At 48.0% G+C, this 13,669-nt stretch overlaps 1 protein-coding gene across 1 annotated transcript in view; it reads left to right on the top strand.

Annotated features, from left to right (window-relative positions):
- The window catches only part of LOC144771452 (uncharacterized), a 129,941-nt gene extending 118,908 nt beyond the window's left edge, over positions 1–11,033 (top strand). The window contains exon 3 of the mRNA XM_078655888.1: positions 10,654–11,033. Within this exon, the coding sequence (XP_078512014.1) occupies positions 10,654–10,881 (228 nt within the window). The 3' untranslated portion in view covers positions 10,882–11,033. The remainder of the gene's footprint in view (positions 1–10,653) is intronic.
- The last annotated feature ends 2,636 nt before the right edge of the window (positions 11,034–13,669 follow it).

The raw sequence follows: 13,669 nt of genomic DNA on the forward strand, positions 1-13,669 counted from the left end.
AGTTAAATCCCTCCAGCACCGGGCATCTCCACACAGTATGAAAGAATATGCCTTCCTCTGTACCGCATCAGAGACATGTGGGAGTGGCAATCACACCCATACGCCACAGTCTGTGTCTGTCAGATATATACTCTGTTGAGGTACTTAAATTGAAATGGCCGAATCCGTGCCGCAGTTGCCGCCTCCCTGGGGGAACCCAGAATCTCAGTTCAGTCTTCATTTTTTAATGTACCTACATCTGCCTCCCATGCTGCACGCAGGGCTCCAAAGATGTCTGGTTGGTTAAAGATCAGGGTCTGGTACACTTTAGCAATTTTATGGTTGCCTTGGTCTCCCATCAGTAATTTGCCCTCCAGCTGCGGTGCAGCTGGAACTCAGTCTTAAGTTCCTGGTAGGCCTTCAGGTTTGTGTCCTGCATGACATCTCCCAACGGCGAAATCCTGATAAGGTCCCACTTTCGGAATCCCTCCAATGCTGCCACCTGGGGGAGCAAGGCTCCACACCAAAGTGCTGCTTGTTGTTCCCCCAATCTTCCCTACCATTTCATCTGTTGGAGAGTCAATCGTCACAAATCAAGAACCACTTTTGTTGGCGAAGAAAGTGAGGCACTGATGCCCCCCAGATAAACATGCTTGAAGCAGAGCTGCACATAGGACCAACTTGTCGATTACATATGTGTGGTCTCCCTGGGTATCCTACTCCCACTCATTTATTATCTGAAGGTGGACTGGCCGGTAATAGGACTCGACATCCGCCGCCGCGATACCCCAACAGTATGTGGACTGAAAACATTTACTAAGGGCCACGTGTGGAATCCCTCCCTCCCACAAAAAGTTATTTGAGATGAAGTTTGGTATTTAGAACCACTTGCTTGGGATGCCGAATGGGTAATTTTGTAGTTAATAAGAAATCTGGGCAAGGAGACTATTTTAAAGACTATCTTGTCAGGGACAGTGGGAGTCCAGACCATATTTTAATATCATATTTTAATCGAGTGATTATTTTTTAAATTTTTTTTGAGTTTTATGTAGTGCAAACTAGACCCGAGAAATCGGGTATCAGAGAGCTTTAGATTATTGGTTCTATGTTCACATTCCATGCGACAGTGGCTACTAGGGACACATGAACACCCAGGTATTGGAATCCGTCCATGGCCACCTGTATACACGCCATCCAATCCAGGCTATGTGGCGCCAGCACCACTGTATATATCAGGGATTAAGAGGTGTTTAGATAGAGGCCAGAGGTTTCCCCAAATACTTGCATTACCTGCAGTTGCTGAGGTCCCATTATGTTTGGCCTTGTGATAAAGAATAGGACGTAATCTACATATAAATTGATCCTGCCCGCTTCATTGTGAGAGCAAACAGCAGGAAGGAAAGGCAACAACACTGTCTCATCCCATGCTGTATGGGGAATATACCTGACCCCTTTCTGACTACCTGTACTGCTGCATCAAATCTGTATATAGGAGTTGAACTTATGAGATGAACATGTGGCAAAGTTAAGGCGCTGATGTGTAGTGGCGCTGTCTAGTCTACGCACGTCACGTACAGACGTGACGTGCGGCCGCCGATGCGAGGGTGCGCGCGCAGCGCGATTCAGAAGTGCGGAAAGCCGACGCTTAGCTGCCACGGCTCGGCGCTCTTTAGGGATATTTACAATTAAACAAGTTAACTCCACCAACAGTGCAGTGTCTTCATTTGGGGCATTATAGACTTTACAATGGCGACCAGGGTGGGATGCTAGACCCCCCTGCCCCCTGCAGAGGACCAGACCACCAAGGACACCACCACCAGAGTGCAAGCAGTGAAGAACCAGATACAGAAAAGACAAGAGAAAATAAACCTGTGCCAGGAAGAGCAAGAGGTCGGAAGGAGACCAGCAGCAACACACAGGTACCACCCTAAAGAGCGTGGCAGAGCTCAGCACAGCCAGGGGAGGTCACTACCAGCTTAAAGGGTAGCCCACACCCCAGAGACATCAGGACAGCGCGCCTGAGCACGCGACGACCCACTGGGCAAGGAGGACCGCGCTGGATCCCCCAGGCAAGATTGAGGGGGCAGACGAAGGCAGTCCCCAACCGCAAACAGGCAAGGAAGAGCAAGACAACACGCCAGGGAGTCCCAGAAGCCGGGCGAACGCGCACTCCGCGATCAAGAGCGAGAAAATTAGTGCGCAGGCGGGGTTCGCGATGGCGCCAGTGCAGTTCCTACCAAGACCCGGGGAACCGCTGATGAAGTGGGAAGACTGGAGGGAATACATCGATAATTTCATAGGAGTATTGGAGGATGAGAATGAAGAACAGTTCAATCCCAAGAGGAAGAAACGCATATTATTGCTAAATCTGGGCTCATAAGGCCTGAGAATTTACAAGAGCCTGGTCCCGAAACAAAGAGGAAGCACCGACGTGGATGTGTATGCCCATGCCATCTATGATCTGAATGAACACTACAGGCCAGCGGTGTGTGTCTCAGTGGACAGGTTCAATTTCCAGCAAAGGAAACAACGGCCGGGAGAGGCAGTAGAGGAGTACGTCGCGGCCTTGAAGAGACTAGCGTCCACGTGCAAATATGATAATTGGGAGGAGGAATTCATTAAAGACCAGGTGGTGATGCATACCACGAGCACGGCGGTGCAGGACAAGTTGTGGGCCAGCGGTGACACCACCCTAAAAGAAGTGATGGTAATCGTCAAAAGGGCAGAGCTGGCGCGCAGATGCGCGGACGCAACGAGGAAAGAGACTACCACCAACACGATGGTGAACAGAATAGACGAGGAGGAGCCCCGCAGGGACTACAAGAACAAGGGTTCGGCGGCAAAGGGGCACAACAAATGGCAAGGTAACCCAGGCCCTCCAGTGAAGCAAGCAGGAAGTACCAAGAAATCGTGCTATCGGTGCGGGAGCTGGTCGCACGAGGATCATGACAGGAAGTGCCCCGCGTTCCGCGCCAAATGTTTGTACTGCGGCATAGTGGGCCACTATGAGAAGGTGTGTCGGAGGAAGTCCTCAAAGAGCATGGTGAAGTACGTCGGACAGGAAAGCGAAGAACAAGAAGAGGGCGCAGAGGAAGACGTGGTCACAGTAATTTACATTGAAGATCAAGTACAAAGCGTAGATGGCCAGGTGTTGAACATAGAAGGCAAGAGAACAATGAAACCGGTGCTGGAGATGCTGATTGGCGGAATACCGATTAAGGTCGTGGCTGACACCGGCTCGCCCTACACCATCATCCAAAGAGCGGTGTGGGAGAAGAGCTTTGCACCACACCTAGGCCCAGAATTGGAGAAGTTAGACATCCGCCCGGTGACGTACAACGGGGACCGCATTCCTATGGCAGGATTCAGACCACTGCAGTTTGAGTTCAGAGACTGGTCAGCGTTCTGCAAATTGTACATCTCTGAGAGAGGACCCTCGGTCTTAGGATGGCTCGACCAAGGCGACCTGGGCATCAAGCTGGACCCAGGAGGAAAGGAACAGATACTACTCACGGAACCGGGAATCTGGCCGGACCTAGAAAAATGGAAGGAAGACTACCACAAAGTTTTCGGAGGCACAGTCGGAAGGATGGAGAAATTTGTGCACAAGATAGTCTTGAAGGATGGTGCTGTGCCTGTCGCCCACAAAGTGAGAAATGTTCCCTTGGCGGTAAGGGACGCGGTGCAAGAAGAACTACAGGATCTCGAGAGGAAAGGGATCATCGAACCCATCACGTGCGCGGAATGGCTCGCGCCCCTGGTGGTCGTGAAGAAACCAAACGGGAAGATCAGGCTGTGTGTCGACCTACGCGAGTTGAACAAGAGCATAGTGGTGGAGAGGTTTCCCTTGCCCCGAATCGAGGAAATGCTGGCCAGAACCAGGGGTGTCAAATGGTATTCCACCATAGACTTGACCTCCGCCTACCACCAGATAGCCCTGCATCCGGAAAGCCGAAAACTCACGTCCTTCATCACGCCATTCGGGTGCTACCAGTTCCGCCGCATGCCGTTCGGGCTAGCCTCGGCGGCTGTGGTGTTCCAAAAGTTGATGCACCAGCTGTTCAGTGACACCGATGGAGTCCAATATTTCCAGGACGACATCCTGGTAATGGGACGAGACAGACCGGATCACGACAGTAAACTGGCAAAGGTATTAAAGATCCTCGAGAGCAAGGGCCTCACAGCTGAATGGACCAAGTGCCGGATCGGAATGGAGTCGGTGACTTACCTGGGTCACGAGATAGGGGTGCGAGGGGTTACCCCGAAGGCAGACAATGTGAGAGCCATTTGCGAAGCGCCACCGCCTTCCACCAAAGAAGAAGTACGATCATTCCTGGGAATGGCGGAGTATTATAGTAAGTTTGTGCAGCACTTCGCGTCCAAAACCCATCACATGAGGCAGCTGACACGAGACAACACCGAATTCTGCTGGTCGGAGGGAGCGCAAGGTGAATTCGAAGTCATCAAGAGAGGTAGCTGGAGCAATCCCGCTCCAAGGATACGACCCCCAAGGAACCACGGTACTAACCACGGATGCCGGTGACAAGGGGCTGGGTGCCGTCCTTATGCAAGATCGAGGCCAAGGGAGAATGGAAACGATCAGTTTTGCATCCCGCATGCTCAGCGAGACCGAGAAAAAGTATAGTGTAATTGAAAAGGAGATGCTGGCGGTTGTGCGGGCCATGTCCAGATTCAGACAGTTCTTGTGGGGCACTCGGTTCTTGCTAAGGACAGATCACAAACCCTTGCTGAAAGTACTAACGTCCAGCGGACATGCAAGTGCCACACCGCGGATCTCAAAGATGACCCTCAAACTATTGGAATTTAGGTACGACGTAGAGCACATCCCTGGCAGCAGGAACAGAGTAGCAGACTACCTGAGTAGAGCGGCAGCCATGGATCAGAGTGGAGTAGACCAAGAGGGAGCGGAAGAAATGGTGGCACTCCTGGAAAATCAAGAGAAAACCATCGGACACCAGGAATGGAGGCAGGCTTACGGAAGGGATCAGGTCCTGGAGGAAGTGAAGTCATACATCACAGGAGGGTGGCCCGATAAGAGACTAACCCGTGGAGGCCTCAATCCATACTTCGAAGTCAGAGAAGAGCTGTCGATGGACGACCAAGGAGTGTTTGTATATTGAGGGGAGAAAGTCATCCCCCCAGCAGACATCATCCCCAAACTATTGGACATGCTCCACGAGGGACACTTGGGAATCGGAAAACTCAAACTAAGGGCCAAGCAAAACTACTGGTGGCCGGGTATGGATGCAAGGGCCGAGAGGCACGTCATAGACTGCCCACAGTGCCAAGGGGCAGACAAAACGCTCAAACCACTCCGCCCTGCCTTAGGCAAATTTGACCCCCCAAGGAACCCGTGGGAGGAGTTGTCAGTGGATATACTGGGTCCCATCCTGGACGTGCATGGAGTCCAGAAGTACGTATGTGTCCTGGTGGATAGGTACTCGAAATGGCCAGAGCTGAAAATAGACGAGGTGATGGATACAGAGACCATCATAAAATTCCTGGCGGACACCTTCGTGAGAGAAGGCATTCCGAAGTCCATCCTAAGTGACAATGGCCCCCAGTTCAGATCAGAGAAATGGAGCAACTTCATGCAAAGGAATGGAATCCTGGCAAAGCACACGTCTATATACCACCCGGCTGGGAACGGACTTGTGGAGCGATTTAACAGGGTGGTGATGGGCTCGGTGCAGGCAGCCATCTCCAACAACAAGGACTGGGAAAGAGAGATTGAGCGTATGGTGTGGGCGTACAGGATCACCCCCACAGGTACAGGGTACAGCCCTTTTCAGATACTGAGAGGCCGTGAACCATTCACCCGGGACAACCGTGTGTGGAAAGATAAAGTCATCACAAGTGAATGGTCCCCTGCGGTGGTGCGAGCCAACCTGGAAAAAGCACAATCCATTTACTCTAGATACTACAACGCCCGCAGAAATGTGAAAGAGACAGAGCTGAAAAAGGGGGAATGGGTCCGAGTGAAATTGGCCACGCTAAGGAGGAAAGGAGAGAGTAAATACAGCAAGCCCCTGCAAGTCAAGGAAGTGAGGGGTAGGGCGGCTCTACTGAGTGACGGTAACGTGTGGTCACAGGATTGCATGGCCAGATGCAACGAAGTGCAAAGATTGGACTGTGATGGAGAAGACCCCGAAGGGGTAGAAGCAGGATCTCAGGAACAAGAACCATCAGATGGAGAGTTGGAGGTGAGCAGAGGAGAACAGGAGAGAGAGACAATGGAGTATGGCGATCAGGAATCAGCTGGCGATGTGGAAAGGAACAGGCGAGATGGTGGCGCGACCGCGCTTGAAGGAGGAGGAACGCATGAAGGGTCGCAGGAAGGAGCGGTCCCGCCTGACCCCCCGAGACTCACACGGAGCGGGAGGGCGGTGATTAAGCCTGCAAGATTTCGAGACTTTGACATGAGCAACGGACAGTGAGTTAAATGTGTGTTTGGAAAAAAGGGGAGATATGTAGTGGCGCTGTCTAGTCTACGCACATCACGTACAGACGTGACGTGCGGCCGCCGATGCAAGGGTGCGCGCGCAGCGCGATTCAGAAGCGCGGAAAGCCGACGCTTAGCTGCCGCGGCTCGGCGCTCTTTAGGGATATTTACAATTAAACAAGTTAACTCCACCAACAGTGCAGTGTCTTCATTTGGGGCATTATAGACTTTGCTTTCTAGGGAGAGGTGTGGCGCCGCGGCCAGGGCGACTGACGCTGGAATCTGGGGACCACGGTTCGATCCCCGGCTCCGGCGGCAGGTTAGCCCAGCACCATGTGACTCTGGGCAATAGCTCGCTTAATCTTCCCGACGGTCCCCAGCGCCTAGAGACCCTTACGGGTGATTGTGCGCTTTACAAATGTGGACTTTACTTTACATGATGGAGAAGAAATAAATATGTCCAATTAATGTAATCAAATGACTTACCTATTTCAGCCAGGAGAAGCGTTCTTTGCTCTTCTAGTCCCTCCGTCATTGGCAATTCATTATATACTCACTGTATATTGTAGCAGGTGGCCCTACGGAGCATACAACCGTATATTGTGGCGGGTAGCCCTACGGAGCAGGTGCCCTGGTTTGGGAGTTTTCTATTTAAAGATAAAAATAGAGCCTATTTTCATAAATTGGTGTTGATGTTTAATGTGGTGTGTTTTCTTCTTATTCAACTGTTTTTATACTACTTGATGCTTTAATTTTAAACTTGTTTCTTTGATGAAGTCTAACTGCGCTGGGTCATACCTACCCAGGACTGAACTAAGGTTTTACAAATGAACCCGATTGGACTTGGTACAGATTTATACCATTATTACAGGGTGAGGTCTTACAACCATACCAGATAACAAGCTCAAAAGTGGGATCTGAAGTCTCAGTGGGCCCAACATCAATGGGGCACCTGCAACCACGTTAAAATTCTGGAGGAGACTGCAAAATATATGCAGCTGTAGTTACTGGACTGCAATTGGGTGAGCAGAGACCGCTCCCACGTCCCCACCCAGAGGTGACAGTGGTGACCAATGCATCGCTACGCGTTGGAGTGGCTCTCTGCGAGAGTTGGAAATCAGAGACCTCTGGTATCTGCCGAAGCCCAGTTCCACATCAACCTCCTTGACCTGACGGCCATCAGAATGCCATTGAACGACTTCTTTCCTTCCATCAAAGGAGACGGGTGCAGGTGCCAATGGACAACACCACCGCCATGTGGTATTACAACAAGCAGGATGGTGTGAGGTCACAAACCCTGTGCCAAGAGGCACTCCGCCTGGAAATGGCTGGAACACCAAGACATTTTCCTTGTAGTGAGCCACCTAGCAGGATTGTTGAATGCTGGTAAATGAGCATGTATGTCTGAGACATTGCTGCTGGAAGTGGATGGCCATCAAGCAGGCAGGTGTACAATTGTGTATGTTGAAGCACAGCCACCGAAGTGAAGGGGCACAGCTAGCGGAAGTGCAGGGCCACCCAGTATGGCTGAGCAACTGAAGGGTTATTAATTTGTCGGTGTGTAGGATATGATCCCAGCCAGCTGGTTTGTCATGAATGAAAAAGCACGGCTACAGTACGGTCACAACTTCACAGCCACCTGGTACACCTGATCGGAGGAAGCAGTGGATGGCACCCGTCCTGTGATAGGCCGATACAGAAAGGAGTGCCCGGCAAGGAACTTTTATGGAAAGGAAATTTTACAAAGGTATCTTCTATTTAAATACAAAGTAAAGCGAATTGAAAGGATCGCTTGTGAGCGAAAGCAGCCAATAAAATGCGTCCTTTACTCTTCCATACAAACAAATCTGATCTCCTTTACCGGGGTGCGGGTTGGCCGCGGTCTAAAGGGTACCACTGCTAAGAGACTTGGCGAGCCATGCTTGCCTTTAAAGCCTCTAGGAAGGTCAAGGAGAAAAGAATGAAATGTGAAAGGATTAGCAGAGCTGAGCTGCTTTGACCCACACAAAAGGAAATTCAAAGTGCAAATAATACACAATGAGTAAATACACAAAACTTAGGGTCTAATGTATGAACACATTTTTCCATTGACACAGAATGGGTAAAATCCTTTCATACATATGGCCCTAAGTGGGCTGGCTTTGATCACTGCCCCCTCTGCAGTGCTGAACTTGGTAATTATCTCCTGACTGCAGGAAGCACCAGTCATCCACAGAGCACTGTCGTGGAAGCCATAAACAACTGCTAAAATAAATAAAGACTGAGCTAGGCAACTTCGGGAGTGAGAGGACTGAAAGGAACAATACCGTCTCACCTCACATGCAGGTGGTTCCCTTAAAGTCGCAGTTGATGAGCCTACCTAGCGCCTGCAATCCGAGTCAACAGTAAACCAAGCCCTGCAGAGATTACTGGAGCAAGCGATGGATCGATGCAACCTGAACCCGGCTGGGTCTGGTGGCTCAGTGGACTAATGCATCCATTGCAGGGACCTGTGTTCAACCTCATGGTCACAGGTTCAAATCCCTGCGGGTCCACTCAGCCTTTCATCCATCTGAGGTCGATAAAATGAGTACCATTGAGTTGGGTAACAATAAACATCTGTTATTCAGCGCCTTGAGACCTATGGGTGATAAGTGCGCTTTACAAATATACGTGTTATGCTATGAACCCCGCACCCAGCTGGCCTGTGAAGACAAAAAATAAACAGGCTGTTTCCAGGTAAGCCCAAACTATATGTAGCGGGTGGGAGGGGCGAGGACTTTGTTAACTTTAAACATGACTGTGGGTTTGAGAAGGGACCGTTGAGGCATGAATGCGGCATTTGGTAGAGAAATAAAGTGCAAAAATAGAGCAAGTAATTGTTATAGATGAACTCATTGTGGAAATAAACAAAATGCAAAATGGAGTTTGGAATCCTCACGGAAGACTTCACATCATGCCTACTGGCATCCTTCATCTTATTCTGCATTACACCTTACAGCTCCAATTTATATTTCAAACACTCTGCTTTACTTGAATGAATAGGAGTTGATTATTTGTACTTTGAACCAGATTTCACAAGAAACACATCAACCAACACGTGTTTCGCCCCCTCCCGGCGCACAGGCCTGGGCCTTTCCCAAGGTAGTAAGAATTAGAACCTTTCACCCGCACTGTTATGGGAAAGGCTTCCGGGGTTAGAGACCGTAACCTGTATCTAGCGTGTGGAATATGACTTGTGGTTCAGCCAAAAATCGAATCGCGTGCGGTCCTGATTGGCACTTGTCGCGGACAGGAGTACCTCTAGTTAAGTGCGAAATGAGCTGGGACAACCACCTCTTTGTTAAAAAAACACACAAAGTATGAGGAAGCAACAATGAATAGAATAATTGCATATGTTTCTGTATTTGGAGGACATGTGTTTAATATGTGAAAGAGATTGATTTAAAACATGGTCTGCATTCAAATGGCAGGTCAGATGCACAATATATATTAATGTGTTTTTAAGTGCTCAGTTTTTCTTGGTCAGTTACCTGTATATATTAATTTGTTCTGTAGGAAACGATACAGAAGTGTGGGCTTAGTGTAATATAATATATACCAGTAACGAGAATGAAGAATTTATAATCCGCGATAATTCATTGTTTCATTAAACCGTGTGTCGATTTTTCCCCTCGGTTATCCATTTGATATTTCTGTATAGTAGCCTGATACCCGGTCAGTCATACACGCATAGCCTAGCAGACAACCCACCTTGCTGCTAGAAGGCACCTGCCAGTTATCTCACCCTCACCCTGCCCCACCCCCCTTGGGTTGTCCATCACTTCTACCTAAGGGGCAAGCTGGAATAAGACAAAAGAATATATTCATTTTTCAAATATTGATAAACACACCAATGGCCTAGTTACTGCATTCACTTATTCAGCAAGGGGAAACCATAACTGTTATAAGCAAACTAAAATAAAACGCAATTTAAAAAAAGTGCTCTGTTGATTTTGTCATTTTAATAATACCATCTGCTACACAAATACTTTCTTCCCTAAATTATTTTTATTGACTGATATTAATTGATAAATTGAAACACTGCAAAATGTACTTCATGAAAAGAACATTGACCTATGGAAATGAACCCCTGCTGATGTACAGCACTGCAAGGGATGGATAAAAGCTCGAAATTGTTCTAGGTGTGAAAAGCAAACTGTCTAATAGTATCTCAAAATACTTTATTTCAGCATGTCATCGAGGAAGTGGAGGATCTAATACAGCTGCCATGTTTCGCACCCATTGTTCAGTGCATTAAAGAAGACAAGTTGAGTCCAAAAAATACAGTTGACCCACATATGCTGGAAGTGTTAATCCATGCTGTGTTTGTTTTCACCTGTTCAAAAAATCCGATTCTGAAAGTATTTAAATCCATTTGTACAAAGGCTAGAACAGCTGAGGTAAGAATATTACTTTAGACGTTTTACATGCATTTGCTGTTGTTTGTGTTGTTGCTAAAATTCTAAATAGTTCTTGGTTACATTCCAGAAACATGTTCCACATCACTATCCACCAGTATGTAGCAGTGCACTGGAGTGTGTGAGAGTACAGATTGTCTGTTTTATAGTAGACCTGCTGTTATGTAGTGCTTCATGCCACTCTTTCACAGTTTTGGAAGCGTTGTCAATAACATGTTATGGTAGGTATTATTGGTAATTCCCCCTTTTCCAAGTTCCGAGTTTAAATACTTTATTTCGGTCGAAGACCTCCTAAGCAGCAAACATTAAAAAGCATTACATTGTCTTATTTATTTATTTATTTATTCAAAGTTTTATATAGCGCGAACAAGATCCTTACAGATATCAGAGCGCTTCACAGAGACAGGGGTAGGGGCAGCAGGAATGAACAAAGATAATGGGAGCAATATAGTAATCACTAACATAGTAGGATAACAGTAATGTACAGAAACATATCAATATACAATCAGGTAAACAAGTAATATAAGACGGCACAAGTCATTGATCCCACTGCAGAAGGGTTCAGGTAAACCTTGGATGTGTGGATGGCTTATACCAATTTCTTAGGATAGAGAGAACACTGGGTGGGGGCATTGGGAGGGTGATTCAATAAACCAAAGTGTATCATATATTGGTCGGTAGTAAGAGAGTAGCGTAGTAGTGTCACCATCAAGTAGGAGTATAGTGCCAAAGGGCAAGGTGATCAGTGATACAAAGCGATGCAGAGTCTCAGATCCAGCACCTATAAAGTTCAGGAGATCTTGGCCAGAAGGATTGTTTTCACCTCTTTCTTGAAGAGTGCAGTGGAGGAGATAAGCCTGGTTTCAGGAGGGAGTGCATTCCAGATCCTGGGTGCCATTCCTGAGAAGGAGCGCTTGTATGTTTTTTCTTTCCGGAATCTACGAGGTTTCAGGAGTAGATTTTTTGTACTTCTATTGGATCTCGACCCTCCTGATATAGACAACTTTTGAGCGAGGTAGTTGGGTGCATTGTGGTGCATGGCCGAGTGTGTCATAACTGCAATTTTTAGCAGTATTCTGGCTTCAAATGGCAGCCATTTTAGAGACTTTAAGTCTGGGGATATATGCGAATGTTTTCTTGAGCCAGTAATGAGTCTCGCGGCAGCGTTCAGGGAGGCTCTTAGGGGTGCTGTTGTGGATAGCGGGAGTCCGCTGAGGGCCACAATTCCGTAGTCTATGCGAGGGATGACTAAAGCTTGTACAGCAGTTTGGAAGTCTTTGGCCGGGAGGAAGGGTTTAAATTTCCTCAGTGTGTTGATTTGGAAATTAGCTCCTTTTGTGGCTTTGCTAACGTGCTGTTGCATGTTGAGCTTGGCGTCGAGTGTGATGCCTAGGGATTTCGCAGAATCCACGATGGTAGGTTGGACATTGAGTGCTGTTAGGTTATTGAGCCAGGTTTGGGTGGTGGAAATTTTCGTCGGGGTGAGATAAGTAGGAACTCAGTTTTCAGCGCATTTAGTTTGAGGTGATTATCGGCCAACCAAGATTGAGTGTTACTAAGTGTGGAATTCAGAAGTTTGATATCTTCCGGGGATTGTAGCTTTAGGTAACGTTGTGTGTCATCGGCGTACATATGGAATTGAACATTGGATGCTTCGAGCAAGGTGGCGAGCGGTTCCATGACGAGGTTGAACAGTGTGGGGGAGAGGGAGGATCCTTGTGGAACACCTAGATCTGCAGGCACAGGTGTAGATAGCACATTATCGATCTTGAACTTCTGAGACCGGTTATGAAGGAAGGAAGAAAACCATTTGAGAACAGTTCCCGATAGACCCATTCTAGTGCTTAGCAGTTCCAGTAAGTTCTCATGTTTGACCGTGTCAAATGCTGAAGAGAGGTCAAGAAGGATGAGGAGGCAGGACTCATTGCGATCAAGGATTTGGAGGGCGTCATCAATTATGTGTGTCATAGCTGTTTCCGTGCTATGTTTCGCTCGGAAGCCTGATTGATGAGGGTTGAGGAGGTCAAATTGGTCAATGTGTTTTGTTAGTTGGAGTTGGACACATTTCTCCAGCAGTTTGGCCAGGGTGGGGATATTGGTGATAGGACGGTAATTGTTCAGGTCAGACGGGTCAGCTGTAGGTTTCTTGAGTATAGGCGTGACTTGCCCCACCTTGAGGGAGTCTGGAATGAGACCTTGTTGAAGGGAGCTGTTGATGATTTTGGTCCAAAGAGGGAGGAGCAAGGGGATGAAGTCTTTTACAGCATTAGCAGGTAGAGGGTCTATGAGGTGATTAGAGGGCTTCAAGGTGCAGAGCAGTTTGTGTATTGCTTCTTCCGAGTAGGTGTCGAAGTACAGCCATGATGCCTTGTTTTTAGGTTGATTGTTAGACATTCTGGTGTGGTTGGGGAATCGGCTTACATCCATGATGAGGTCATTTCTTATGTTGTCGGTCTTTAGCTTAAAGAAAGCGGAGAAGGCTTCACAGTGTGGGGTGTCGCTTGTTGTGCTGTTTGATTGTAAGGGTTGTGTCTTTGTTTGAGTCTTGATTAGTTCGAACAGTTTTCTTGGCCTGTTTTTTGCTTGGTCCAGCTGGCAGCTAAAGAAGTCCGACTTTGTGCGCTTTATTTTCCTAAAGTAGGCATTTCTCTTGTTCTTAAGCATTTTTAGATGCAGTGATGAGGGGTCAGATCTCCAGGTACGCTCTGCCATTCGCATAGTACGCCTGTCGTCATTGAGTCTGCCGTCATACCAGGGGTTAGAACTTTTGGTGGAGACTCTCTTCAGT

Source organism: Lissotriton helveticus, chromosome 8 (genome assembly GCF_964261635.1).
Source record: "Lissotriton helveticus chromosome 8, aLisHel1.1, whole genome shotgun sequence".
In the NCBI taxonomy this organism is placed as follows: domain Eukaryota; kingdom Metazoa; phylum Chordata; class Amphibia; order Caudata; family Salamandridae; genus Lissotriton; species Lissotriton helveticus.